This window comes from Eucalyptus grandis, chromosome 5 (genome assembly GCF_016545825.1).
Source record: "Eucalyptus grandis isolate ANBG69807.140 chromosome 5, ASM1654582v1, whole genome shotgun sequence".
NCBI classification, from domain to species: Eukaryota; Viridiplantae; Streptophyta; class Magnoliopsida; order Myrtales; family Myrtaceae; genus Eucalyptus; species Eucalyptus grandis.
In genome coordinates, this window is record NC_052616.1 from 39,758,230 (window position 1) to 39,783,337 (window position 25,108).

Genomic DNA, 25,108 nt, shown 5'->3' on the forward strand with positions numbered 1-25,108 from the left:
CTCATTGGATCTCACCCGGAGGTCATCGGTGATTGTTTGTGGTGGCAGCAATGGCCGGTGGAGGAAGAAGAAGAGAGAATGAGAAAAGAATGGGGGAAAAAAAGAGAAAAAAGAAAAATTGTACATCTGTAACAAATTTACCCAAAACTAATTTATTTGACCACAAAAAACCCAAAACTGATAAATTTGTGATAATTATACCCTCCGCTCAATTGAATTAATACCACAAAAAATCACAAAAATTGTAAACTGTGACAAACGATGTGTAAAATCCCAAATTAGTATACTAATCAACTGCTATGTGTCATTTAACTTAATTAAAATTTAACGAAAACTAATAGAGGATAAATTTGTCAAAGGTATATTAATTTGGGGTTTTTGGTGGTAAAAAAAATAGTTTGTGATAAATTTGTCATAGGTGTACCGGTTTTGAATTTTTTGGGGTATTAACCCATTTTCTAAAGGTGTGTTGGCCACTTGAGGCGATAACCCATTGATAATGAGCATGAGGCACGCACGACATCGATCTTTACAATTAGTTTGAAAATTGATGTCAGAATATACGGATGTAATCACGTCATGTGTCGGCATCAGCCCTTGCTAACATGGGCTTTTCAAAGCCCAAACAACTGCCGAACCATGTTGAGGATCTTGTCCTTTCTAACTTTCAAGTTGTGTCCATGCTGAGAAAGGCCCGCAAAGAAAAGGACGAGAGTATGAATGCTTGATTGGATTAATTTGCCGAAAAGAATAAGATCACACAACAAAGGAGAAACCATAACATTTCCTTGTGTACTATTATCAACGGGTCTGGTGATTGTTAATGTATAAGTCTGGACATTTTTGAACATGGTATCTTGGTACTTGTTCGATGTACATAAAAATAAAATTTGGTAGAAGATAAAGACATTGATGGAATTGTAAAAAAAATAAAAAATCTAGACAACGTGGTTCCGGTTCATATAGTAACATCTACTGCCGTCACATGAAGACTTGCCATGAGGTGGTTGCATGACCACCTTGTAGTGATCGCTAGCGGACAAGACCACCACCATGAGGTGGGTCGTAGAGAGAGAGAGAGAGAGAGAGAGCGGACAAGACCACCACCATGAGGTGGTCGTAGAGAGAGAGAGAGAGAGAGAGAGAGAGAGAGAGCCTTGTGATTTGTCCACTAAATTGCATTCCGAAAGGGAGGGAGGGAGTGAGGTGCACGGCACAGCCATGGTGAAAGTCTTATTCACAGTTTTGGATGAGAGAAAGAAGCAAGGGATTCTCTGTTCAATTTTGACTCTCCCACCACTTGTTCTTTTTCAATCTGTTACACAACACAGCCATGGTTAAAGTTTCATTCACAGTTTTGGATGAGAGAAAGAAGTAAGGGATTCTCTTTTCGATTTTGGCTCTCCCACTCCGCTCATTCTTTTTCAATTTGTTACTACAAAAGTAGTTGCTTCAAATTTTGCCAAAAGACCCAATGAATTGGAATTACCCTATCAACACAAATGATTTCAGGGCAAGCAAATCATTTATGATGAAAAGGAGGAGGGGTGATCATTGGAGTCTGTGAAGGATGAGAATCAACAATATAATATTTGCATCAAGGATTGAAGCTCTTTATAGTGTTGTTTGTCCAATCCTTTGTAATAACTACACGTAATAACATATTTGCAAAGTAGATTTCTTTACCATAAGAGATTTATTGTTCCTAACCTGGCTTTAGTCTTTAGTCGTGCATACGGACACCACTTTGTTGGCTGCGTTCATTTTTTTCCCACTCAAATAGGGGAAATCCTATTTGAACTTATCGTTGTCCCCTAAACGCTATGTAGGATAAAAGGTTGTTCTATATGGACTTACCAGCTCGCCACACACGCAACCTTGGTGGAGGTACTTGTCCATCTCATTTAACCAAGAAGATGAAATTGGTCATGAATGCTTCAAAAATCAGATCAACCTCGGAGGGAGCCGTGGTTGGGATCTACCGAAACGTCGAATGCATTATCACCGATGGCTTTGCTTTGAAGAACCATGGTGATTCTGCCCTAAAAATTGAAGTCTCAACACTTCGTGCCGTTTTCTCACGACTTCTGGAGACAAAGCAGAGGAAGACTTCGGCTTCAACTGGCCTGTACTTGGCGATGGAAGTGGAGACAGATTGCTTGTCACTCGTGGAGAGTTTAACGGGCCAAGTTCCAGGCCCGTGGACTGTGGAAGCAATTTTGAAGGACTGCAAGGTTTTGCTGGCCCAACTTGAGGAAGTCTCAGTGTCCTATGTGCCCAGGGAAGCGAACAAGCTGGCGGATTGGGCCACAAAAGCCCATCGGGAAAACCTTTTCCCTAATGGTTGGCTACATAATCCCCCCGCCTACTATGGTTTTTTATTACGTACTAATTCCGAACTCCGTTGTGTTTCAGCAATGTTTTAGTAATGAATACTTCTTTCGACAAAGAAAAAAAAAGTCACCTAATTACGTTCAATGCATTGCATAGAATAGTCTTATGATTAAATTGGACAAAAAATTCCTAAATTTTTGCATTTGACCAATACAATCCTAAAATTCTTAATTGTGTCAATTTAATTATAAATCTTTTTACATTTTGCCAATTGAGTTCATTTGGGTAATTTGAACTGAAATTGCTAACGTGAATAATGGTGGTGTCATGTAAAATGGCTAGCGCTAATGTAGACAATTTTTATATATATTAAAAATAATTTGATTTTACAATATTTTAAAATTTAAAATTTTCTTTCTTTCTTTTCCATTTTTTTCTAAAAAGTCTGGCGAGGGTCGCCGGCTAACCCTCGCCGGTTGGCCCTTGCTTAGTGACGGCGAGAGTTGGCTAGTGACTCTTGCTAGCCACTAATTACGTCAGCGATTTTCGATTAAAATTGATCGGATTGATTAATTCAAAAATGTTTAGAATTTCGATTAGTCTGAATTAACCAAAGTATAATAAGTTTATAACTTTTTCAAAAAAAAAAATTCTGATCAAATATGGACATTTCTCATGTGATGCCTGGCTTTCATGAACCAAGTAAGATTCACGTGACTTAGTTCACCCCAAGAAGTCTCACTTTTACATTCATTTGTGTTGATCTTATCCATATAAGAGCATCTTGCACCACTAGTCTTTTTGTAGGTCCTCTTATCCGCAATTCTTCCATGACAATAGTTCTTATTAACATTTCAAATATCAAAACCTTCTATTGGAGTTCTTATATGGCATTAAGAATCTTGACTTTTAGCTTGGCTTTATTCATCCATCCTCATCTCAATAAAATTTCCTTCAACCGGTTTTTTAATTGGTAGGTTATAAATTTAAAATTTCAAATATCAAAACCTTATATTGGAGTTCTTTTATGGCATTAAGAATATTGACTTTTAGCTTGGCTATATTCATCCATCCTCAACTCAATAAAATTTCTTTCCACCGGTTTTTTAATTGGTCGGTTATAAATTTAACATTTCAAATATCAAAACCTTCTATTGGAGTTCTTTTATGGCATTAAGAATCTTGACTTTTAGCTTTGGCTTTATTCATCCATCCTCAACTCAATAAAATTTCTTTCAACCAGTTTTTAATTGGTTGGTTATAAATTTAACATTTCAAATATCAAAACCTTCTATTGGAGTTCTTTTATGGCATTAAGAATCTTGACTTTTAGCTTGGCTTTATTCATCCATCCTCAACTCAATAAAATTTATTTCAACCAGTTTTTTAATTGATATGTTATAAATTTAATATTTCAAATATCAAAACCTTCTATTGGAGTTCTTTTATGGCATTAAGAATCTTGACTTTTAGCTTGGCTTTATTATTTTTTTTTTTTGGTAATCCAGGGAATCCCGTAAGCAGACAACCGGCGAGCAAATCCTGGGGGAGGGACTGCAGGACCCACCACCACAGTACTCCAGGTAAGAATCCCTAACGATGCTCCCTGGATTCGAACTACTCCCATTCATGAGGGGAAAGAGCCCAAGCAAGTTGCGCCGCTAAGGACAGTGGTTTTAGCTTGGCTTTATTCATCCATCCTCAACTCAATAAAATTTCTTTCAACTGGTTTTTTAATTGGTAGGTTATAAATTTAACACTACCAATATCAAAACCTTATATTGGAGTTATTTTATGGCATTAAGAATCTTGACTTTTAGCTTGGCTTTATTCATCCATTCTCAACTCAATAAAATTTCTTTCAACCGGTTTTTTAATTGGTAGGTTATAAATATTGTCATCGCTCATGCGCAAACTTAATTAAAGAACAAATTGGTAGCACCAGAATGATGAACCTAAAACCACCTACCGAAACTCTAGTGGTTCCTATTAAAATATTTTATAGTCAACTAACCACAATTTTTTTTTACCCCCAAAAAAAAAAACCTAAGCACTTGTTTTCTTTTAAAATAATTGATAATGATTTTGCAAGATTCTAAAAGATGATATATTCCAACGTCTCTAGACATGTTATTTATCTCCAACATTCATAATCTATGTTACCTTGCTACTTTTTTTTTTTTAATGTCAAATGCTAATGGATGTGTAAGAAATGATACAACATTTGAAGTTAATCTCAAGTTCATATAATAATTTAAAATACTATATAAATCAATGATGGCGTTACAAAATTGTGCACGTACCTCTTGATCTTATTTGGTAGTTTCGTTAAGTATGCAAGAATTGAAGGCAGATAATAATATCATTCTTTTGATAATAATGCAGTGTCCAAAAGTTTTGAGCACCGGATTAATTCCCATTTGGTTAGCCTTGAGCGACCGGGATGGATGAGCTTATCATTTGAGCAACCCTTTACAATTTCGGGCTTATACAATGATAACCTTATGGAACATTGTTTTGTCACAGGAACTGAAAAGGCGTGGCATTGAAAAGTTGAAACGAAGCTCTCTTTTACATGCTTTCATACCGCGCGTCTCACATATGCATATCAGGAAATCAATCGTGCCATGATTTTGGAAAGCCAATTCAACATCAACTGTACAAGGGAAATTTATGTAGGATTATTTTTTTTTATTGGTACGGATATCAATTTGTCCTAAACTTTTTAATTTGGTTAATTTAATCCGAAACTTGTAAACAATTTGTCAATATAGTCATTCCAATTAATTTTGATTGGAAATTGCTGACATAGAGAATTTTTGGAAATTTTTAATTTTTAGATTTTTTTTTCTTTTTTCTTATTTCCCTCTACTAGTTCAAGGCCTCGATGGTGGCCACGAAGGTTGCCGGCCATAGGTGAGGGCCATAACGCCCTCGCAGTCCATAGTAAAGAAGAAAAGAAAAGAAAAGAAAAATGAGAAATATAAATTATTTAGAAAAAATAAGCAAAATTATTAAAATTTCCAAAAAGTGCCCAGGTTTGTGCTGATCATATCATAGAATAGCTAACGTCCATGTCACGATTTTTGGGCCAAAATTAACAGGGAAGACTGTATTAGTAAATTGTCAAAATATTTATGAATAAATTGAAGGTTAGAATTGAATTAGTATTCGTGCCATGGAATTAAGATTTTTTTGTAATTATACTAAAAAAGAGAGCAAACGCATTGTTCGCCTACGAAAAGGGCAATGCTCTCTCCCATCTCTGGTTAATTTCCTCCAAGTAGCCTTTTGATTTCTAATTGATACATAAATGTGAACATTGCCGATACTATAGTACCAGAAAAAAATCCTCAAAATTTACCCCATGAGACGCCAATATTTAAAATATTTTTCGTCTCGGACAGCAGTGTGATGGATCCACTTGACATGTCAATGGTGGGTGGCGGAGGCGGCCGGCTAAGCTATAGGTGGTGGATTGTACTAGCGTTTTGGATAGGCGGATTTTGTGGTGTCTGATACAATTTGAAATGAAAATGCTAGTTTTTGTAGTTTCTTTTTTAAAGGTCCAATGTGAAATAAAAATCATAATTGAGGATGCTTCTTTAAAGGTTCTCTTTCATCCTTTGCTCATGCTAGTTTAAGTTTTCCACGAGTCACCTACGACATGCGAGGGAAATCATTCCTACAGCAGCAAGAAAGGAAACAATTTCTTACGGAAACAAGCAATTTTATCAACATTCACGACAGATCTTCACATTTCAATTCCACGAAATCAAGAGGAAAAAATGAAACAAAGAGAAGAACATCTTCCATATGAGAGGGAAAGAGAGAGAGATCAAGGATAGGGACTTCCGGCGGAACATGGGAGGAAAGAACCGGACCGGGCGATTTCTCGAAGGGGCCTGTCGGCAAACCGGCTGAGGTTGTAGAATTCAGTAGGTTGGAATTAGCGTTTGGATGATTAGAAACGTAATTTCCAAAATACAATTACAACTGTTAACATTTCAACTGCAGAGAGAAGGGAATAATCCATCAATTAAAGTAAAGAAAACTAACCCTTCTCACTACGAATGCACCCATCATGAGCAAAAATCGAAAGAGAACACAAAAAAGAAGAGCAAGTTTGACCGCGGGTTGGAATGAGTTTGACTCAAGAAGAGCAATTTCGGGCGGTGCTTCGGAGGAAAGAGCCGGACTGGGTGATCTCTCGGATGGGCTTGTCGGTGAATCGGACCAGGTTGTAGATCCACGCCCCGGCAATCGCCCCGACAGTTGGTGCCACGATGTAGATCCACAGCTTATCGTAATGGTGAAACACTATCGCCGGACCCAAGCTCCTTGCTGGATTCATAGATGCTCCCGTTACTGGCCTAACCACCACCCAAAAGTAAAATAAAATAAATAACACAGATTATAATCACGAAATACTTAATTTCTGCCCGGATTAATATTTTGTTTCTCAGCAAAATGAAAATTCGTTGCTCAACCTGATTTCTCGGGGTGATAGAAGTTCGGTCCGAGATGCGAGGAAAATGATATTGATAATTTATATGACTTTCTCTTCGTATCAATAGTCAAAGTACACACAGAGTGTAATTTAAGAAGAGGTTGATAATGATCTTTCCGTTAATGGTGTAAATCATGAAATTTATATAATATTTGAGCCAGCAATATCTTATAAGATAAAACTCACCCATGATGCTCTTTATTTAAACGACGTAATCAATCATGTACTATTTTTCTATTCAAAAGATGTTAGTCAGTCAATAATCATGGTCAACATCTCTTTTTCAGCCTGAGATGAGGGTAAGATGAAGATATAAGGAATTGAAACGGTCAATACCCTGCAAACATCACGTTGAGCAAAACGGTTGCACCAACAGCGAGGCCTGCGAGCTCCCTATCTGCACCGAATTAAACTTACTAATTACCAACAGGTACATATGACGTAAAAGGATCGAGGACTTAATTGGCACCAAAAAATGTTTAAAATTAAATTGGCACAAATACAAAAAGTTTAGGACTTTTTTAACACTTTTCTCATGATAAAATAATAAAAAATATATCTAGCATTAAATATTGTACGATTCTCCCTATCCTTTGGTGACGATTAGTAACACAAAATAACACGTTCCAACCACTTAACGGTGACATGAATTCAACATAAGAAATTTTATGGCGCAATTAATGGAAATATAGCGTTTTTCTATAACATGATTCGATGCAACTAGGAAATGATATGATATTAGAACACGAATGACCAGCCTTCGTTAAACCTAGAAGTGGGTCCACCGTTTTCTTGTCAAGAGGGAGACCTCTCTTGTCAAGAATTTAGGATCGAGCCGTTTTGACAAAAAAAGGGTTGTCGGAGAAGTCGTTCATGAAGAAGCGGGAAAGAACCTAAGGTTGGTTGGGTGGCGGGGCCGCTGCCCTCCGGCCTCTAGGTATTATGCACAAAACACGTTAATTGTTTTTCATGTCTATAAGGATTTCACGAGATTTCTTTGTGATCTCGTGCGATTTTTGAGATTTTCTTATCCCGCCTCCTCTTGAAGAGATTGATCATTAATTTTTAGTTTTTGTAGACGAATTTCCATTAAAATTTCCTCAATTATCAGCAAGTAATTAAAAGAAAGAAGTTGGAACTTACTGCTCTATTATCGGTGGCAACGCCGGAAATGATGAACATGAGGTAAAAAGTGATGATGAACTCAAAGACAAATGCTTGCCCATCCGAACCGGCCGGTTGAGTCCCAAGGAAATGGTTCAGCTTGCCGGTGAATAGCATCCGCAGTGTCCCGTTCGCCAACGTTGATCCCAAAACTTGTGCCAATATATATGGAGGCACCTGCACGCCAAGAAGAAGATGCAACAGAGAGGAAGTTTTAGCTTAGCGAAAAATTAATAAAAGAGCCCTCCCTCCATTAATTGCCTAAGTTAATGCTTTTGTGAGTCAAGACTTAGATAGAGAACATGAGATTGCAAATGAGAATAATAGATCGTGATAAATCTTGGATCGAAAAAGATTGGATCAGTCAAGCTCATTCAAAAGTGTAAACTAATAATTCGAACGTTCTTCTAGAATGCGATTGATTCAGTATGTCCCGGTATATGTAAATTTCCAGTTATGCTCTTGCAAATCATTCGATGGCTAGCTAAAAGATACACCTAACCAGTAACTAATGGCCTCTAAAAGCGGTGGCTTGTTAGAATCATGTGATCTAAACAAAGCGGTGCCAGGTCACTGGCGCTCAGCATTTGACACGGATTGAAACATATCTTAAATAGGAAGCAGGCGTTATGACTTTGGAAGCGATATGGTTGCACCTGTTTCCACGGAAACCTCTTGCAGGTGGCGAAAGCAATGGTGACGGCTGGGTTGAAATGGGCGCCGGAGATGTGTCCGACTGAGTACACCAGCACCATTACTGCTAAGCCCCACACCATCGATATCCCCGGGAGCGTCACCACCTTGTCGTAGTCCAGGTTCACCGCCACAGACCCACAACCCGCGAATATCAAGAAGTAAGTCCCAAAGACCTCTGCGATCAACTGCAACGTTTTGAGAAATAAGCGATCAAACAAAAGATTGATGAACATCCAGGTGAATACGAAAAGGGCAAAAGGAAAATAAGAAGGAAGGGATTGGGGGAAAAAAGAGTAGATGGAGATGAGAACCCAAGTAACCTTTTGAATGAAGGGAAAAGAGAAGAAAGTGCTTCTAATTTCTTCCTTGGCGTTGGAAGTGTCTTTCATTTCCAAGACAAATCCATGGTTCCCATTGCTCCCACTCGTCTGATCTGCCATTTTCTGCTGATATTTCAGAGAAAATGCCCGGGATAAGAAGCAAACAACAGCTTTTCAAGATTGACAAGAAGGGAAAAAAAATCACCGATATGGCTTCGCTCCGTTTTGCATTTGGAAAAAAGCAGGCCCCATTTATAGTGTACTTGAGAGAGAGAGAGAGAGAGAGAGAGGTGGATAATGACTGAGTAATAGTTTGAAAATTTCGAGGAGATAAAAGTTGAAAAAGATGACCTGTGAACCGACCAGGCATTGAAGGCCGCTTCAACTACCAGTGCTGAGATATAGAGAGAGGGACAAGCACGTAAGCTTCGATGAGACACACCCTTAAAATGAGCAGGCTTGTTGGATTTATAATTTAGGAAAGTTCCTCAAATGGGATGCCTATTTGGCATTATCTCATGATATGTTGTATGACCTTATTATTGACATCTTGCCCACTAGGTTTGCGGCCAGTGGCAAGGAAATTGGATGGAGAGGGGATATTTAGTTTTTCAGGCGTGGGGTTTGATTTCACGTTCTACAAGAGATAGAGTAAAGATTTAAGAGAGATGAGAGTAAAAGTACAGGTGTCTGCAAAGTGTTAGATTAAAGGTCTAAGAGAGAGAGACCATAGTTAGAGTATGATAGACCAAAGAATAAGAATAAAAATTGGATTGGGCCATAATTAGCTGATGTTTTTAATGCTTTTTTACTAGCAAAGATATTGGAGAGACTGTTTTTATCTGTGATGGGACTAAATAGGGGAAAATAGATAAAGTTTTGGACCATTTCATTTATTTTTTGTTGTAAACTTAAATTGGGCTTATTTCTTTCCTGAAAGTAAACTTTTCTTCTTTTCTTTTTTCTTCTTTTTTATCTAATAGATCTTTATGGTTATTCTTATACTAAAGCCAACCCTATTTGTAACGACTGCAACTCCATCTTCAGGGTCACAAGCAGCGAGAGTTATTTTCGCAACGTCTCAGGCGTGTTGTCATCTTGATTCTTTTTAGCCTTCCATTAAGAGCATATAGAAACGTTTACATAATAAATACCCATGCAACAACAATTGGCTAAGAAAACAACCACTTGCAAACACACAACTACTTATGTTACATCAATTATATTCACAAGCCCTTTTTATCGTGGGTGAATGGATTATAACCACCACATGTCCTATGCTCAAAATGGCCAGGATAAATTTTACCTCCTCTAGCGAGACTGCAACTCTAGAATTAGTGTAAAATATCCATGCCTACAATTCTGACAAAAACAACAGAGTGAGTCATAGACTCAATAAGTAAACTTACTAGTCCATAGATAGGAGGATGCCTTGCTATCGAACAAGCACGTGAACATAACCACACCAATATGTTGATGGCAAATACCTTTGCGTTGCCTTAACTATGAACATGAAGGAAACTCTTCCTCTACATAGACATCCATCCTATCAGGAATTTACGAGATATCTCATACTCATAAAAATTAATAACTTAAAAAACGTACATTATTTCCTCGGTCCTAATAATTGCATAAAAATTCACACATGCCACATATAGTGCAATTAAAGCCAATAATATTCTCATTGTCAAATACTAGCTTCTAAAATACTATCATGGCCTTTGAAACTCGAATAACAACTTTTAAAACATCCATGTGCCTTTCACGTAATAAATAACAACAATTATAACGTGCACGTGCCTTCCATATCACTAAAAATGACAATCAAGTAATGCACGTGTCTCGCATGTCTCTCACACATCTCAAATAATGCCATATCAAACATGCCCGAGACAAATAATAGCATATAAAATATGTGCGTGACTTTCAAGGTCGAGACAAGGGCAAATAATACATGCACATGAATGATATAAGGTCAAGCATACATTATTCATTAATTAATCAATCGAAATTCATTGGTTCTTCCAAACTTAATCGGGCAACGTCTCTTAATCCAAGGATGATGGCGATTCTCTGACAATCAATCCGTCGGGCATCTGAATCTATTTGGGTAACATCCCCTAATACAAAGGCGACGGCGATCCTCTGACAACGAGTTTGTCGGGCATCCGAACTTAATCGGGTAACATCCTCTAATCCAAGGGTGACAGCGATTCTCCGAAAACGAGTCCGTCTGGCATGCAAACTTAACCACACAGGTAAACTTTTGAACGAAGGAAAAGAGAAGAAAGTGTTTTTAATTTCTTCCTTGGTGTTATCTCCTTGAAATTCAAACTATTACCCAGTCTTTATCCACTTCTCTCTCTCTCTCTCTCTCTCTCAAATATAAGTATAAATGGGGCTTGCTTATTTCCAAATGTAAAATTTCTTTTAACCGGTTTTTTAATTGGTAGGTTATAAATTTTTAGCTTGGCTTTATTTATGACATTAAGAATCTTGACTTTTTAGCTTGGCTTTATTTATCCATCCTCAACTCAATAAAATTTCATCCAACCAGTTTTTTAATTGGCAGGTTATAAACTTAACATTTCAAATATCAAAACCTTCTATTGGAGTTCTTTTATGGCATTAAGTTTCTTGACTTTTAGCTTGGCTTTATTTATACATCCTCAACTCAATAAAATTTTTTTCAACCAGTTTTTTAATTTGTAGGTTATAAATTTAACATTTCAAATATCAAAACCTTCTATTGGAGTTCTTTTATGGCATTAAGAATCTTGGCTTTTAGCTTGGCTTTATTTATCCATCCTCAACTCAATAAAATTTATTTCAATCGATTTTTTAATTGGTAGGTTATAAACTTAACATTTGAAATATCAAAACCTTCTATTGGAGTTCTTTTATGGCATTATGGCATTAAGAATCTTGACTTTTAGCTTGGCTTTATTTATCCATCATCAACTCAATATAATTTTTTTCAACCGATTTTTTAATTGGTAGGTTATAAACTTAACATTTCAAATATCAAAACCTTCTATTGGAGTTCTTTTATGGCATTAAGGATCTTGACTTTTAGCTTGGCTTAATTTTCTTTTTTTTATGACTCAAGGAAGCCCCATACATCACGGGTGGCTGGAGTAAACCTTGGGGCCCCACAGGAGGACCCACCACCCCCATGGAACGGGTAAGACGCCAAGCGTCTCCGCGGCGAGTCGAACCCTCGCCCTCCAAGAAGGGTCAATGCGCACCCCCCCTCCCACGATGGGGAAGACTTGCTAGCGGAGCCACCACGGCCAGTGGTTTTAGCTTGGCTTTATTCATCCATCCTCAACTCAATAAAATTTCTTTCAACCGGTTTTTTAATTGGTAGTTTATAAATTTAACATTTCAAATATCAAAACTTTCTATTGGAGTTCTTTTATGGCATTAAGAATCTTGACTTTTAGCTTGGCTTTATTCTTCCATCCTCAATTCAATAAAATTTCTTTCAACCTGTTTTTTAATTGGTAGGTTATAAACTTAACATTTCAAATATCAAAACCTTCTATTGGAGTTCTTTTATGGCATTGAGAATATTGACTTTTAGCTTGGGTTTATTTATTTTTTGAAGACCTAGGGAAGCCTCGTATGCTGCAGGCGGCTAGAGTAAACCCTAGGGCCTCACGGGAGGACCCACCACTCCTGTGGAATGGGTAAGACGCCAAGCGTCTCCATAGTCAGTCGAATCCTCGCCCTCCGAGAAGGGGTCAGTGGGTCCCCCCACGATGGGGAAGACTTGCCAGCGGAGCCACCACAGTCGATGGTTTTAGCTTGGTTTTATTCATCTATCCTCAACTTAATAAAATTTCTTTCAACCGGTTTTTTAATTGGTAAGTTATAAATTTAACATTTTAAATATCAAAACCTTCTATTGGAGTTCTTTTATGGCATTAAGAATCCTGACTTTTAGCTTGGCTTTATTTATCTATCCTCAACTCATAAAATTTCTTTCAACTGGTTTTTTAATTGGTAGGTTATAAATTTAACATTTGAAATATCAAAACCTTCTATTGGAGTTCATTTATGGCATTAAGAATCTTGACTTTTGGCTTGGCTTTATTTATCCATCCTCAACTCAATAAAATTTATTTCAATCGGTTTTTTAATTAGTAGGTTATAAACTTAACATTTCAAATATCAAAACCTTCTATTGAAGTTCTTTTATGGCATTAAGAATCTTGACTTTTAGCTTGGCTTTATTTATCTATCCTCAACTCAATAAAATTTATTTCAATCGGTTATTTAATTAGTAGGTTATAAACTTAACATTTCAAATATCAAAACCTTCTATTGAAGTTCTTTTATGGCATTAAGAATCTTAACTTTTAGCTTGACTTTATTTTTATTTTTTTGATGTCCCAGGGAAGCCCTATACGCTGTGGGCGGCTAGAGTAAACCTTGGGGCCCCACGGGAGGCTCACCACCCCCTTGGAATGGGTAAGACGTCAAGTGTCTCCGCGGCGAGTCGAACCCTCGCCCTCCGAGAAAGGGTCAGTGGGTCCCCCACGATGGGGAAGACTTGCCAGCGGAGCCACCGCGGCCAGTGGTTTTAGCTTGGCTTTATTCATCCATCCTCAACTCAATAAAATTTCTTTCAACCGGTTTTTTAATTGGTAGGTTATAAATTTAACATTTCAAATATCAAATCCTTCTATTGGAGTTCTTTTATGGCATTAAGAATCTTGACTTTTAGTTTGGCTTTATTCATCCATCCTCAACTCAATAAAATTTCTTCCAATCGGTTTTTTAATATATAGGTTATAAATACTATTATCGCTCATGCACAAACTTAATTAAAGAACAAATTTGTAGCACCAGAATGATGAACCTAAAACCACCTACCGAACTTCTAGTGGTTCCGATTAGAATATTTTATAGTCAACTAACCACAAATTTTTTTAACCAAAAAAAAAAAAAAAAACTAAGCACACATTTACCTTATTGTGTTTCTTTTTAAAATAATTGATAATGATTTCACAAGATTCTAAAAGATGATATATTCCAACGTCTCTAGACATGTTATTTATCTCCAACATTCACAATCTATAATCTATGTTACCTTCCATTTTTTTTTTAGTGTCAAATGCTAATGGATGTGTAAGAAATTTTACAACATTTGAAGTTAATCACATTCGTATAATAATTTAAAATACTATATAAATCAATGACCGCGTTACAAAATTGTGCACGTACCTCTTGATCTTATTTGGGAGTTTTGTTAAGTATGCAAGAATTGAAGGCAGATAAGAATATCCATCTTTTGATAATAATGCAGTGTCCGAAAGTTTGAGCATAGACTGACCAAAAAAAAAAAAAAAAAAGAAAGTTTGAGAATAGGATTAATTCCCATCTGTTTAGCCTTGAGCGACCGGGTTGGACAAGCTTATCATTTGAGCAACCCTTCACAATTTCGGGTTTATATCATGATAAACTTATAGAATGTTGTTTAGTCACAGGAACTGAACAGGTGTGGAATCGGAAAGTTGGAACGAAGCTCTCTTTCACCATGCTTTCAGACCGCCCGTCTCACGTATGCATATCAGGAAATCAATCGTGCAATGATTTTGGAAAACCAATTCAACATTAACTGTACAAGGGAAATTTATGTGGGATTTTTTTTATTAGATCTTCATTAAAATTGCCTCTCCTCAAATTAATCATTCCATTTTTTTTTAAAACCAACATATTTTTTTTACTACCCACACCGGTTTAAATGTTTTGCTCCACCATAAACTCGTGTTACTTGGCTTGACTATCATAAGTTAATTCGGGAAAATTACCGAAAATTTCTTAAACCTATTGTACGGATGTCAATTCAGTTCTAAATTTTTAATTTGGTTAATTTAATCCTAGACCTGTAAATAATTTATCAATATAGTTGTTCCAATTAATTTTGACTGAAAATCCTTGACATAGAGAATTTTTGCAAATTTTTAATTTTTAGAGTTTTTTTTTCTTTTTCCTTTTTTTCTTTCTATTTTCTATTTTCTTTTTTCCCTCTACTAGTTTGAGGCCTCGATGGTGGCCGCCCAAGGTTGCTGGCCATAGAAGAGGGCCATAGCACCCTCACAGGTCCATAGTAAAGAAGAAAAGAAAAGAAAAGAAAATGGAAAATATAAATAACTTAGAAAAAAAATAAATTAATTTAAAATTACAAATAGTGTCCATGTTAGTGCCGATCGTACCACATAATAGCTAGCGTCCACGTCATGATTTTTGGGAAAAATTAATGGGAAATACTATATTAGTAAATTGTCAAAATATTTAGGAGTAAATTGAAATATTTAGAACTGAATTAACATCCGTACGATAGTATTAAGAATTTTTATGTAATTATACACAAAAAAGAGAGTAAATGCGTTGCTTGCCTACGAAAAGGGCAATGCTTTCTCCTATCTTTGGTTAATTTCCTCCAGGTAACCTTTTGATTTCTGATTGATTCATAAATATGAACATAGCCGAGACTATAGTACCGCAAAAAATCCTAAAATTTACCCCATGAGATAATAATACTTAAAACATTTTTCGCTTGGGGTGGAGGAGCAGCAGCAACAACGCAGTGGCTGGCTTGGGGTGGCATCATGGTGGATCGACTTGACGTGTCAATCGCGGGTGGCGGTGGCGGTGGCGGGGGCGGGGCGGCGGCCTAAAGCTATAGGCGGTGGATTGTGCTAGCGTTTTGGATAGGCGGATTTTGTGGTGCGTAACTTCCGGACATAAGGAGCGATAAAGTAGGAAAAGAAGAAGAAGCATATTTGTAAGTAAGATCAGAATCCTAACTGATATCCGATACAATTTGAAATGAAAATGCTAAATCGATTATGGTTTTTGTAGGTTCTTTTTTAAAGGTTCAAATTCGAAATGAAAATCCTAATTGGGGATGCTTCTTTAAAGGTTCTCTTTCATCCTTTGCTCATGCTAGTTCAAGTTTTCCACGAGTCACCTACGACATGTGAGGGAAATCTCTCCTACTGCAGCAAGAAAGGAAACAATTTCTTACGGGAACAAGACAATTTATCAACATTCACGACAGCTCTTCACGTTTCAATTCCACAAATAAAAGGAGAAACAGAGAAGAAAAACTTCGATACGAGAGGGAAAGAGAGAGGAACAAGACAATTTATCAACATTCACGACAGCTCTTCACGTTTCAATTCCACAAATAAAAGGAGAAACAGAGAAGAAAAACTTCGATACGAGAGGGAAAGAGAGAGAGAGAGAGAGAGAGAGAGAGAGAGAGAGAGAGATCAAGGATAGGGACTTCCGGCGAAACTTGGGAGGAAAGAACCAGACCAGGTGATTTCTTGGAGGGGCCTGTCAGCGAACCGGCCGAGGTTGTAGACCTCAGTAGGTTGGAATCATCGTTTGGATCATTAGAAAAGTAATTTCCTAAGTACAATTACAACGCGTGAACATTTCAACTCCAGAGAGAAGGGAATAAACCATCAATTGAACTAAAGAAAAAGCCTTTTCACTATGAATGCACGCATGATTAGCAAAAGTCAAAAGAGAACTAAAAGGCGGAGCAAGTTTGACCGCAGAGAGAGAGAGAGAGAGGAGGGAGGATGGGGAAGGGGTGGGTGGGTGGGTGGAACGAGTTTGACTCAAGAAGAGCTCTGCCCTCGGAGGAAAGAGCCGGACTTGGTGATCTCTCGGATGGGCTTGTCGGTGAACCGGATCAGGTTGTAGATCCATGCCCCGGCAATCGCCCCGCTTGTTGGTGCCACGATGTAGATCCACAGCTTGTCGTAGTGGTGAAACACTATCGCCGGACCCAAGCTCCTCGCTGGATTCATAGATGCTCCCGTTACTGGCCTAACCACCACCCAAAAAAAAAAATAAAACACAGATTATCATCTTGAAATACTTAATTTCTGCCCGAATTATTATTTTGTTTCTCAGCAAAATGAAAATTCGTTGCTCAACCTGATTTCTCGGGGTGATAGAAGTTTGGTCCGAGATACGAGGAAAATGATATCGATAATTTATATGACTTTCTTTTTGTATCGATAGTCAAAGTACATACATGGAGTGTAATTTAAGAAGAGGTTGATGATGATCTTTCCATTAATGGTGTAGATCATGAAATTTATATAATAATTGAGCCAGCGATATCTTATAAGATAAAACTTACCCATGATGCTCTTTATTTAAACGACGTAATCAATCGGGTACAAATTTTCTATTCAAAAGATGTTAGTCAGTCAATAATCACGTCAACATTTCTTTTTCGGCCTGAGATGAGGGTAAGATGAAGATATAAGGAATTGAAAAGATCAATACCCTGCAAACATCACGTTGAGCAAAACGGTTGCACCAACAGCGAGGCCAGCGAGCTCCCCTATCTGCACCGAATTAAATTTACTAATCACCGAAAGGGACATATAAAATATGATAATTGAAGTTCGTATATTAAAATCCTTTTGCAATTTAAAAACCAAGACGCGGAATATCATCTAATGTGACTGGAACGTATGTTTAAATCGGTTTTAGAAGAATTGTGGGCCAAATGTTTGGCGAGAAGTCTTATCAACTAGCATGTGATAAACTAATAATAAATATATCTAGCATTAAATATTGTGCGATTCTCCCTATCCTTTGGTGATGATTACTAATACAAGGGAAAAGTGTAAAAAAAATCATAAACCTTTTACATTTGTGTTAATTTAGTCTTAAACATTTTTTTGGTGCCAATTAAGTCATAAACTTTTTTATATTATGCCAATTCAGTCATTTCTGACTAATTTTGGCTGGATTTTGCTGACTAGACGCCAATCGGCTAACGTGGACAACTTTAATAATTTTTTAGTATTTTTTAATATTTCTTCTTTTTTTTTTCCTTCTTCTTCTTCTAGCCGGTCGTCGGACCTCAGCAACCAACTAGAGGTGACGGTCGGCAAGGTTGAGGTCGACCTTGCGAGCCACCTCGCTAGTGGCCGTGAGGGCGACCTTGCGCTGGGAGACGAGGCTCGCCCTCGCCGGATCTGGCGAGGGTCGAGCCTCACCCATGGCTGGGGAGGGCAAGCCCCATCAGCTTGGTTCGAGGCCAGCTCAAGGACGCCTAGGCCACGAGGGCAACCTTGCGCTAGGCTAGCGGGGCTCGCCCTCGCCGGCCATGGGTGAGGCTCGACCCTTGCTAGATCCGACAAAGGCGAGCCTCATCGCCTAGTGCGAGGCCGCTCTCGCGGCGACGAGCGAGGTGGTTGGCAAGGTTGACCTCGACCTCGCCGGTTGTCACCTCTGGCCAGTCACTGAGGTTTGGCGACCGACTGGAGGAAGAAGGAGGAGAAGGAAAAAATAAAAAGAAAAAAAGAAAAAAAAAGAAAAAGAAAAAGAATTCAAAAATATTATTAAAAGTTGTTCATATTAACATTAGTCGGGCCACGTCAGCCGGCGGTGTCTAGTCTATAAAATCCGACCAAAATTAGCCGGAAATGTCTAAATTGGCACAAAGTAAAAAGATTTAGGACTTAATTGGTACCAAAAAAATGTTTAGGATTAAATTGGCACAAATGCAAAAGATATATGAGTTTTTTTAACACTTTTCTCACTAACACAAAATAACACGTTCCAACCTTAACGGTGACATGAATTCAACATAAGAAATTTTATGGCGCAATTAAAGGAAATATAGCGTTTTTCTATAACATGATTCGATGCAACTAGGAAATGATATGATATTAGAACACGAATGACCAGCCTTCGTTAGAACTTAGAAGTGGGTCCACCGTTTTCTTGTCAAGAGGGAGAGCTCTCTTGTCAAGAATTTAGGATCGAGCCGTTTTGACACAAAAAGGGTTGTCGGAGAAGTCGTTCAAGAAGAAGCGGGAAAGAACCTAAGGTTGGTTGGGTGGCGGGGCCGCTGCCTTCCGGCCTCTAGGTAATATGCACAAAACACGTTAATTATTTTTCATGTCTATAAGAATTTCACGAGGTTTCTTTGTGATCTCGTGCGATTTTTGAGATTTTCTTATCCCGCCTCCTCTTAAAGAGATTGATCATTAATTTTTATTATTTTTTGTAGACGAATTTTCCTTTAAAATTTCCTCAATTATCAGCAAGTAATTAAAAGAAAGAAGTTGGAACTTACTGCTCTATTATCGGTGGCAACGCCGGAAATGATGAACATGAGGTAAAAAGTGATGATGAACTCAAAGACAAATGCTTGCCCATCCGAACCGGCCGGTTGAGTCCCAAGGAAATGGTTCAGCTTGCCGGTGAATAGCAACCGCAGTGTCCCGTTCGCCAACGTTGATCCCAAAACTTGTGCCAATATATATGGAGGCACCTGCACGCCAAGAAGAAGATGCAACAGAGAGGAAGTTTTAGCTTAGCGAAAAATTAATAAAAGAGCCCTCCCTCCATTAATTGCCTAAGTTAATGCTTTCGTGAGTCAAGACTTAGATAGAGAACATGAGATTGCAAATGAGAATAAGAGATCGTGATAAATCTTGGATCGAAAAAAATTGGATCAGTCAAGCTCATTCAAAAGTGTAAACTAATAATTCGGACGTTCTTCTAGAATGCGATTGATTCAGTATGTCCCGGTATATGTAAATTTCGGGTTATGCTCTTGCAAACCATTCAATGGCTAGCTAAAAGATACACCTAACCAGTAACTAATGGCCTCTAAAAGCGGTGGCTTGTTAGAGTCATGTGATCTAAACAAAGCTATCTAGACAGGCCTTTAATGACTGCCAGGTCACTAGCGCTCAGCATTTGACACGGATTGAAACATATCTTAAATAGGAAGCGTTATGACTTTGGAAGAGATATGGTTGCACCTGTTTCCACGGAAACCTCTTGCAGGTGGCGAAAGCAATGGTGACGGCTGGGTTGAAATGGGCGCCGGAGATGTGTCCGACTGAGTACACCAGCACCATTACTGCTAAGCCCCACACCATCGATATCCCCGGGAGCGTCACCACCTTGTCGTAGTCCACGTTCACCGCCACAGACCCACAACCCGCGAATATCAAGAAGTAAGTCCCAAAGACCTCTGCGATCAACTGCAACGTTTTGAGAAATAAGCGATCAAACAAAAGATTGATGAACATCCAGGTGAATACGAAAAGGGCAAAAGGAAAATAAGAAGGAAGGGATTGGGGGAAAAAGAGTAGATGGAGATGAGAACCCAAGTAACCTTTTGAATGAAGGGAAAAGAGAAGAAAGTGCTTCTAATTTCTTCCTTGGCGTTGGAAGTGTCTTTCATTTCCAAGACAACTCCATGGTTCCCATTGCTCCCACTCGTCTGATCTGCCATTTTCTGCTGATATTTCAGAGAAAATGCCCAGGATAAGAAGCAAACAACAGCTTTTCAAGATTGACAAGAAGGGAAAAAAAATCACGGATATGGCTTCGCTCCGTTTTGCATTTGGAAAAAAGCAGGCCCCATTTATACTGTACTTGAGGGAGAGAGAGAGAGGGGAAAAAAATCACCGATATGGCTTCGCTCCGTTTTGCATTTGGAAAAAAGCAGCCCCATTTATACTGTACTTGAGAGAGAGAGAGAGAGAGAGGTGGATAATGACTGGGTAATAGTTTGAAATTTTCAAGGAGACATCTCAAATAATGCCATATCAAACATGCACGAGACAAATAATAGCATATAAAATATGTGCGTGACTTTCAAGGTCGAGACAACGGCAAATAATACATGCACATGAATGATATAAGGTCAAGCATACGTTATTCATTTATTAATCAATCGAAATTCATTGGTTCTTCCAAACTTAATCGGGCAACGTCTCTTAATCAAAATAGCTGAATAATTCTTCTGAGTATGCTTCTTCTTCTGTTAGGAATTCCTCTACTGCTTGTTCATGTGAACCTACCGATTCTAATGGCTTTTGCCTACCCGATGGGGGAATAGGGTGGGGAATAGCTAGGATAATTGTTAATATCAAAAGCGCGTTGGTCAAATGAGAAGGAAAAAACAAAGTAGGCTGGCGATGTTGCTGGTGTTGAAGGTTCAAGAAGAAAGCTTCATTGTTGTCTCTTCTTCCTAGGCAAGGTGTGGAGGACTATGTATTTGTTGGCTAGTTTGGGTGGATAACTCGGAAAGTTCGGTTCGTTCCAACAACTCGGGTTGGGAAAGAAGGTTATCAATTGTTTATCTTACCGGGAGTGCGAAGGATGGTTTATCTTTCTTTAGGGCGATCCTCTGACAATGAATTCGTCAGGCATTTGAATCTATTTGGGTAACATCCCCTAATACAAAGGCGATGGCGATCCTCTGACAACAAGTTTGTCGGGCATCCGAACTTAATCGGGTAACATCCTCTAATCCAAGGGTGACAGCAATTCTCCAAAAACGAGTCTGTCTGACATCCAAACTTAATCACACGAGTAAATTTTTGAATGAAGGAAAAGAGAAGTGTTTTTAATTTCTTCCTCGGTGTTATCTCCTTGAAATTCAAACTATTACCCAGTCATTATCCACTTCTTTCTCTCTCTCAAATATAAGTATAAATGGGGCCAGCTTATTTCCAAATGTAAAGCGGAGCGAACCCATGGTGATTTCTTTTCCCTTCTTGTCAAGCTTGAAAATTTGTTTGCTTCTTATCCTGGGCATTTTCTCTGAAATATTAGTAGAAAATGATGGATTAGATGAGTGGAAGCAATGGAAAACATGGATTTGTCTTGGAAATAAAAGACACTTCCAATGAAAATAGATGACCTGTGAACCGACCAAGCATTGAAGGCAACTTCAACAACCGTTGCTGAGATATAGAGAGGGACAAGGACCTAAGCTTCAAAAAGACGCATCCTTAAGATGAGCACGCCTATTGGATTTATAATTAGAGGAAAGGAAAGTTCCTTAATGGGATGCTTCTTCTTTTCTTTTTCTTTTTCTCTCTTTTTTTTTTTTTTTTTTTTTGGGACATAATGGGATGCCTCTTTGGCATTATGGGTTCTGACCTTATCTTTGACATCTTGCCCACTAGGTATGTGGCCAATGGCAATGAAATTGGATGGAGAGGGGATATTTATGACGTGTTTTAGTAATCATTTTGTTTTTTAAAATAATTTTTGTTCATAAATTGTTTTTTTTAATTATATTCTTGGAAATAATTTCTGAGTTTTTGAAGATGCTTGATAACTGTCCAAAAATTCTATTCGTGAAATAGAAATGCATTTGGTAGGATTTTTAAATTTTTTTGTTTCTTTAAAAATTTTAGTGCTTTTATTATATTTTTATTTTGTTTTTGTTTTTCCTTTTTCCTTTTCTCTTCTTCATCCTCCTTTTTTGTGGTTGCTCACTGGATCTCACCCAGAAGGTCATCGATGATTGTCTGCAGTGGCAGCAATGGCCAGTGGAGGAAGAAGAAGAGAGAATGAGAAAAGAAGGGGGAAAAAGAGAAAAAAGAAAAGAAAAGGTTGGTTTTAATTCTGAAATTGTTTTTGGGAACAAAAAACTAGTTTTTTCTACTTGTCGATTCTACTATTCTCAGGAACAAAAAATGGATTTTTGCTTTGAGGAAAAAAAAATTATCAAACAAATTTATGTCATTTTTTTGTTTTGGGAAACAAAATAATATAATCAGTTGTTCCTAGGAGCGTTGCCAAATAGGGCCTTAGTTTTCAACCGTGCGGTTTAATTTCATGCTCTAGAATGACAAAGTAAAGATTTGAGAGAGATGAGAGTAAAAGTGGAGGTGTGTCTACAAAGCGTTAGAGTAAGAGTCTAAGAGATAGATGATAGTTAGAGTATAACAGACCAAAGAATGAGAATAAATATTGGATTGTGCCATAATTAGCTGATGCTTTTAATGCTCTTTTACTAACAAAGATATTGGAGAGACTGTTTTGTTCTATGATGGGACCAAATAGGGCAAAAAAAGATCCATTGAGGAAAGTTTTGGACCATTTCATTTATTTTTGTTTGTAAACTTAAATTGGGCTTATGTCTCTCGTGAAAGTAAACTTTTCTTCTTTTCTTTTTTCTTCTTTTTTATCTAATAGATCTTTATGGATATTCTCATACTAAAGCTAACCCTAATTGTAATGACTCCAACTCCATCTCAAGGGTCACGAGCAGTGGGGGTTATTTTCGTGACATCCTAGGCATGTCGTCATCCCAATTCATTTTATCTTTCTATTAAGAGCATACGGAAGCGGTTGCACAATAAAAATTCCCATACTACAACAATAGGCTAGGAAAATGACCACTTGTAAATGCACAACTATTTATATAACATCAGTTATTTTTTTAAGCCCTTCTATTTTGGGGGAATGAATTTACAACCATCACATGTCCTACGCTCAAAAAGATCATGGTAAATCTTAGCTCTAGCAAGATTGCAACGCCAGAACTAATGTAAGACCTCCATGCCTATAATTTTGAAAAAATCAATGGAGTGAGTCATGGACTCAATAAGCAAACTTACAAGTTCTTGGATAGGAGGATGCCTTGTTGTCGAATAAGCAGGTGAACATAACCGCATCAATATATCGATTTTAATCAATAGCAAAATCTTTGTTTTGTCTTAACTATGAACATGAAGGAAACTTTTCCTCTACCTAGACATCCGTCCTATCATGAATCTATGAGATATCTAAATATGCCCATTAATAACTTTAACAACATACACAAATTCCTCGAGTCCTAATAATTGTAACAAAATTCACACATGCCACATATAGTGCAATTAATAGGCAATAATATTCTCATGTGTCAAATATTAGCTTCTAATATATTACCATGGCTTTTGAGACTCAAATAACAAGTTTCAAAACATCCATGTACCTCTCATGTCACAAATAACAACAATTATAGTATGCACATGCGTTCCATATCACTAAAAATGACAATTAATTATGCACGTGTCTCGCATGTGTTCCACACATCTCAAAAAATGCCATATCAAACATGCGTGAGACAAATAATAACATATAAAATATGTGCATGTCTTTTAAGGTCGAGACAATAGCAAATAACATATGCACGTAAATAATATAAGGTCAAGTATACGGGACTTATTTATTAATCAACCGAAATCCATTGGTTCTTTTGAACATAATCGGCAACGTCCTTTTAATCCAAAGATAACAGCAATCCTCCGACAATGAATCTATCGGGCATCCGAACTTAATCGGGCAATGTCCCATAATCCAAGGGTCACGGTGATCCTCCGACAATGAGTCGGTCAAGCATTCAAACTTAATCGGGCAACGTCTCCTAATCTAAGGGTGACAACGATCCTCCAACAACGAGTTTGTTAGGCATTCGAACTTAATTAGGCAATGCCCATAATCTAAGGGTGACGGCTAGAATTATTCCCTCATGTGATGATACAAACAAACAACACAATCCAGCTTCTTATCTTTAATTCATTAGCCGATATAAGCAAGGCTTGAGGGTGTGAATCATGCTAAGTGTATAATATGCTTTACCTTTTTGAAACCATACATTATGCCCGGCACAACACAACGTTCATGGCCCGAATCGACTAGTCAAGGCATCAAGCTACACCAAGCAAGGTCTTGAATCAGTACGCCTCAATACTGACTTGCCAAGTGAGGTTCGTCTTAGCATGCCTCGAAGCGAATCCAAACCAATGAGACCTGTTCATGGCTCGAAGCGTGCTTTAAAACATATGAGCAAACCATACAAAATTTTCACACAAGTGAAACATAGAAATCTCACATAACCAAGCAATAATAGTTTAAACAACAAAATATACATAATCTCACAAGTGATCAAGAACCTCGACCCACTCTACCAATGTAATACAACACCTTAGCTAAGGGTTAGGAAGTTCAATTACAACATCAGGACACAAATGGAATCGGGAGACATATGGCTTAAGCTCACGGTGAAGGTAAAGGCATTGTGTGAAATGACGGGTAGTGAGACGAAAGGCGACAGTGATGGCGTGGGGGTGGCAGTGGTGGGGCGGCAACCCAGAGGGAGAGAAAGAGGGAGAGAGAGATGGCGTGAGGGAGAGATAGGAATGATAGGGGGGTCGGCCTCGGGGAGTATGTATCATAAACTTTCTGGAAATCCACTTTGATAGCATACTTAGGCGAGTATGTATCATGG

At 37.9% G+C, this 25,108-nt stretch overlaps 2 protein-coding genes across 3 annotated transcripts; both read right to left on the reverse strand.

The window, feature by feature from the left end:
* Positions 1-6,201: 6,201 nt before the first annotated feature.
* On the reverse strand, positions 6,202-9,260 carry LOC104445057 (aquaporin NIP1-1). Its single transcript, XM_039312573.1, has 5 exons — positions 9,025-9,260; positions 8,665-8,889; positions 7,984-8,185; positions 7,181-7,241; positions 6,202-6,707 (listed from the first exon to the last, which is right to left on the reverse strand). Exons 1-5 carry the CDS (start codon positions 9,142-9,144, stop codon positions 6,488-6,490), a joined length of 828 nt encoding a protein of 275 aa, XP_039168507.1. The 5' UTR covers positions 9,145-9,260; the 3' UTR covers positions 6,202-6,487.
* Positions 9,261-16,645: 7,385 nt separating this feature from the next.
* On the reverse strand, positions 16,646-20,539 carry LOC104446970 (aquaporin NIP1-1). Of its 2 annotated transcripts, none has more exons than XM_039312525.1 (6): positions 20,503-20,539; positions 20,207-20,329; positions 19,848-20,072; positions 19,154-19,351; positions 17,347-17,408; positions 16,646-16,878 (listed from the first exon to the last, which is right to left on the reverse strand). In XM_039312525.1, exons 2-6 carry the CDS (start codon positions 20,324-20,326, stop codon positions 16,668-16,670), a joined length of 816 nt encoding a protein of 271 aa, XP_039168459.1. In that variant the 5' UTR covers positions 20,327-20,329; positions 20,503-20,539; the 3' UTR covers positions 16,646-16,667. The 2 variants fall into 2 exon arrangements, with proteins under 2 accessions (XP_039168459.1, XP_039168458.1); XM_039312524.1 differs by having other exon boundaries at positions 20,207-20,332; positions 20,503-20,525.
* Positions 20,540-25,108: the final 4,569 nt, after the last annotated feature.

Excerpts from the sequence above, each read along its gene's own strand:
- LOC104445057 (XM_039312573.1), bottom strand. The coding sequence starts at position 9,144 with ATGGCAGATCAGACGAGTGGGAGCAATGGGAACCATGGATTTGTCTTG. Across the intron at positions 8,890-9,024 it reads CTTTTCCCTTCATTCAAAAG|TTGATCGCAGAGGTCTTTGG; the intron begins GTTACTTGGGTT and ends AAAACGTTGCAG. Across the intron at positions 7,242-7,983 it reads CACCGATAATAGAGCAGTAA|ATAGGGAGCTCGCAGGCCTC; the intron begins GTTCCAACTTCT and ends AATTCGGTGCAG.
- LOC104446970 (XM_039312525.1), bottom strand. The coding sequence starts at position 20,326 with ATGGCAGATCAGACGAGTGGGAGCAATGGGAACCATGGAGTTGTCTTG. Across the intron at positions 19,352-19,847 it reads AGAGGTTTCCGTGGAAACAG|GTGCCTCCATATATATTGGC; the intron begins GTGCAACCATAT and ends CTTGGCGTGCAG. Across the intron at positions 17,409-19,153 it reads TTGCCACCGATAATAGAGCA|ATAGGGGAGCTCGCTGGCCT; the intron begins GTAAGTTCCAAC and ends AATTCGGTGCAG.